The following is a 3,740-nucleotide window of genomic DNA, read 5'->3' on the forward strand; positions in this document are numbered from 1 at the left end:
GGGTATAATGACAGGCAATGACAGAGATCTTCTCTTGATAGTTACCAAAAAAATCATGAAAAAGGGGCAGAAGGTTGGGAACATAGCTCAGTTAGTCAAGCACTTGCCTGGCATGTACAAGGCTCCATGTTCAACCCCCAGCACTGAAGGAGGAGGGGCAAAGTTACAGTACTCCCCATAGCTAAAGTCCCCAGACAGATGTGCCCAGCCCAGGATCTGCAGCAACCACAGTGGACTGAAAAGTAATTCTACTCTCCTACAGTTTCCAGAAAGACCTGCCTGTCCCTCTGAGGTACTCAGTGCCACGCCCAGCACAGGCTAGTCACTGTATGGCTTCTTAGCAGACTGGCTCTTCTGAATTTCCTTCTCCTTGATACTGTACAGGGCGGTCCACCAACTTGTTGTGAACGAGCATTAAACCTTTGAAATACTTGACTGTCTTCACTTTGAGCTCCAGGGTACCATCCTCGTCACATACAAACACGGTTCGGGGATGCTGCTGGAAGGCCGACACAGTCCACATATGGTTCACGCCTTCCTCGATGGCTTTGTACAGAGCGAAAGCCTTGTGAGCACCTGTGATGGGGATCATCACCTCTTTAGCGTCCATGACAGTGCCTACACCCACGGTTAGGGCCATGGCGGGCACCTTGGCGAGATCTCCATCAAAGAACCTAGCGTTGGCCAGGATGGTGTCCATGGCCAGAGTCTTCACCCGGGTCCTGGACACCAGACTGGAGCCCGGCTCATTGAAGGCAATGTGTCCATCGGGGCCAATGCCTCCAACAAAGAGTTCAATCCCGCCCGCAGCCTGGATCTTCTCCTCAAAGGCGTCGCACTCAGCCTGCAGGTCAGCCGCATTCCCATCCAGAATGTGGGTGTTTTCAGGGCGGATGTCAATGTGCTTGAAGAAATTGTTCCGCATGAAGGAATGGTAGCTCTCTGGATGTTCTCGAGGAAGGCCCACGTACTCGTCCATGTTGAAGGTTTTCACGTATTTAAAGGACAGGTCCCCATTCTTATAGTATTCGATCAGCTTCTGGTAGCAGCCAAGTGGGGTGCTCCCGGTGGGGAGCCCCAGGGTGAAGTACTTGTCAGGCCCTGGGTTAAATTGGATGTTGCGGTTCCTAATGTCCTTGGCTGCCCACTCTCTGGCCTGTGAATAGTGTTCCAGGATGATGAGCTTCATTTCGTCGCACACGCTTCCCCCCGGCTGCAGCGGCTACAGTACTGGTGGCCGGGTCGGCGTGCCAAAAGATTTTTTTTTTCAATAATTAAAAATAATAGAAGCCGGGCATGGTGGCGCACACCTATAATCCCAGCACTCGGGAGGCAGAGGCGGGTGGATCGCTGTGAGTTCGAGGCCAGCCTGGTCTACAAAGCAGGTCCAGGACAGCCAAGGCTACACAGAGAAACCCTGTCTCAAAAAACCAAAATAATAATAATAATAATAATAATAATAATAATAATAATAATAATAATAATAATAATAGAAAGAGCAGATGTTTGCATCAACCTCAGAGGTTAAATTATGGCTGTCTGTTGATTTGGGATAAAGTCCTGAGTCTTTAACATGGCCTCCGAGGCCTTGCGTGCTGTCACCTGTACCTACATTTCCACTTTGTTCCTTGTCCTTTGCACGCTCCTCTCCCCTCCGCAGTCACGTTTTTTCTCCTCTTAGTCTCTTGCTATGTATCGCTTTACCTCTCCCCTCAGGATCTTCCTGTTTTTCCCTCTCCTGTCAATCTCTACCCATCAGCTAGCTACGCTAACTTATCATCTTGAGCTTCGGCTTAACTGTTCTGGAGTAGAGGTAGAGTTAGGTTCGTGCGTGCGTGCGTGCATGTGTGTGTGTGTGTGTGTGTGTGTGTGTGTGTGTGTGTTGCATATAATTCTCCTTCAGAACCCTCCCTGCCTTTAAACCGTCTCCCTTCTCCAGGAGTCTGCAAACTCCAAGAGGACATGGCCACCCCTGCCTTGATCATCGGCCCATACCTGGCACATAGCTTAGTATCTGGGGAAATAGTAGGCGATAAAGTATTTTTTAATTAATTCAGCAGCAAGTTGGCGTCATCCTTCTTTCTCTAAAGCTTCCTAAGACTACCCGAACAGAGGTGACAAGTCCTTGTTCACATCACCGCTGTACCAAAGACCCCGCCGCCTCCGTGTGTTTGTGCCTAGTGCACTGTGCTGTGGTGATGGGCTTAACAGAGCTAAATCCCCTTCTAAAGTATGGTCTTCTTGTCTGTCAGGCCATGCCTCCCCTCCCTATTTCTTGTCCTTGTCACTTCACCTGTGGTCTGGCATGATGCTGATGCTCAAGAAAGGCTGAGAAAGCCGGGCGTGGTGGCGCACGCCTTTAATCCCAGCACTCGGGAGGCAGAGGCAGGCGGATCGCTGTGAGTTCGAGGCCAGCCTGGGCTACAAAGTGAGTCCAGGATGGCCAAGGCTACACAGAGAAACCCTGTCTTGAAAAACCAAAAAAAAAAAAAAAAAAAAAAAAAAGAAAAAAAAAGAAAAGAAAAGAAAAGAAAAAAGAAAGAAAGAAAGAATGAGAAGACAGAGTAGTCAGTCTGCCAACTGACCAACTAATCTGAAGGAACCTGGAAAGTCTAGCCTCGCACAGCAATGGGAAGTTCATAAAAGAGGTGATCTAGAAAGCAAATATACAAGGTAAGAGGGGTTGACAGTGGCAACATAGGGGAGAGTGGAGTCCCGAAAAGAATACCATGACAGTAAGTCCCAGGGTAGGAGGAGTCTGCTGTAGCCAGGAGATGATGACCGGCATGCATTGCTGCTCCCTGTTAACATCTGTAAATTGGTTTTTTGTTTGTTTGTTTAGTTGGCTGTTTTTTGTTTTGTTTTCAAAACAGGGTTTCTCTGTGTAGCCCTGGCTGTCCTGGGATTCACTTTGTAGGCTAGGCTGACTCTATTGTTTTGGTTTTGGTTTTGTTTATTTTTGTTGTTTTTTGGGGAGGTTGTTTTTTTGTTCTTCGGTTTTTTGAGACAGGGTCTCTCTATGTTAGCCTTGGCTGTCCTAGACTCACTTTGTAGACCAGGCTGGCCTCGAACTCACAGCGATCTGCCTGCACCAGGCTGACTCTTAACTCAGAAATCCGCCTGCCTCTGCCTCCTGAGTGCTGGGGTTAAAGGCGTGTGCCACCACTGCCTGGCCACATCTGTAAATTCTAACTTAATAACTGAGTGTTCTTCCTCCCTATGCTCTTAAAAGTATCCAAAGTAGTTGGGCATGGTGGCTCACGCCTTTAATCTCAGCACTTGGGAGGCAGAGGCAGGTGGATTGCTGTTGAGTTCGAGGCTAGCCTGGTCTACAAAGTGAATTCAGGACAGCCAAGACTACACAGAGAAACTCTGTTTCAAAAAAAAAAAAAAAAAAAAAAAAAAAAAAGTATCCAAAGTAAGTTATCCGGCCAGCCTGCCAAAAGATGACAGGAATTTGGAAATGTTGAGTGGTTTAAGGGGAAAAAATGAGGACAAGGATGTGGCAAGGACTGGAGTGACTCCGGCTGAGGGGAAATGCTGGACTGAAAGGTAGTTTATGGAGAGACGGCTGGGAAGTGAAAATGCATCGTGCTAGCCCCTAGCCCCTTTCTTTAGGCAAAGAAAGAAGGGAACTCACAAGAAGCACAGCTCTGGCGTGCATTGTCACCCACCTTTTACAGATAAAGTAAGAATTGCTCACACCAAGTGCTTCTGAAAAAGCCAAGACAGCCTAAAAG

General features: G+C 48.0%; 1 protein-coding gene across 1 annotated transcript; it reads right to left on the reverse strand.

The window, feature by feature from the left end:
• Nucleotides 1-266: 266 nt before the first annotated feature.
• On the reverse strand, nt 267-1,245 carry LOC127211371 (glucosamine-6-phosphate isomerase 1-like). Its single transcript, XM_051171212.1, has one exon. It carries the CDS (start codon nt 1,187-1,189, stop codon nt 338-340), a length of 852 nt encoding a protein of 283 aa, XP_051027169.1. The 5' UTR covers nt 1,190-1,245; the 3' UTR covers nt 267-337.
• Nucleotides 1,246-3,740: the final 2,495 nt, after the last annotated feature.

This window comes from Acomys russatus, chromosome 29 (genome assembly GCF_903995435.1).
Source record: "Acomys russatus chromosome 29, mAcoRus1.1, whole genome shotgun sequence".
Lineage (NCBI taxonomy): Eukaryota > Metazoa > Chordata > Mammalia > Rodentia > Muridae > Acomys > Acomys russatus.

Coding starts and splice junctions, on each gene's coding strand:
- LOC127211371 (XM_051171212.1), bottom strand. CDS start 1,189: ATGAAGCTCATCATCCTGGAACACTATTCACAGGCCAGAGAGTGGGCA.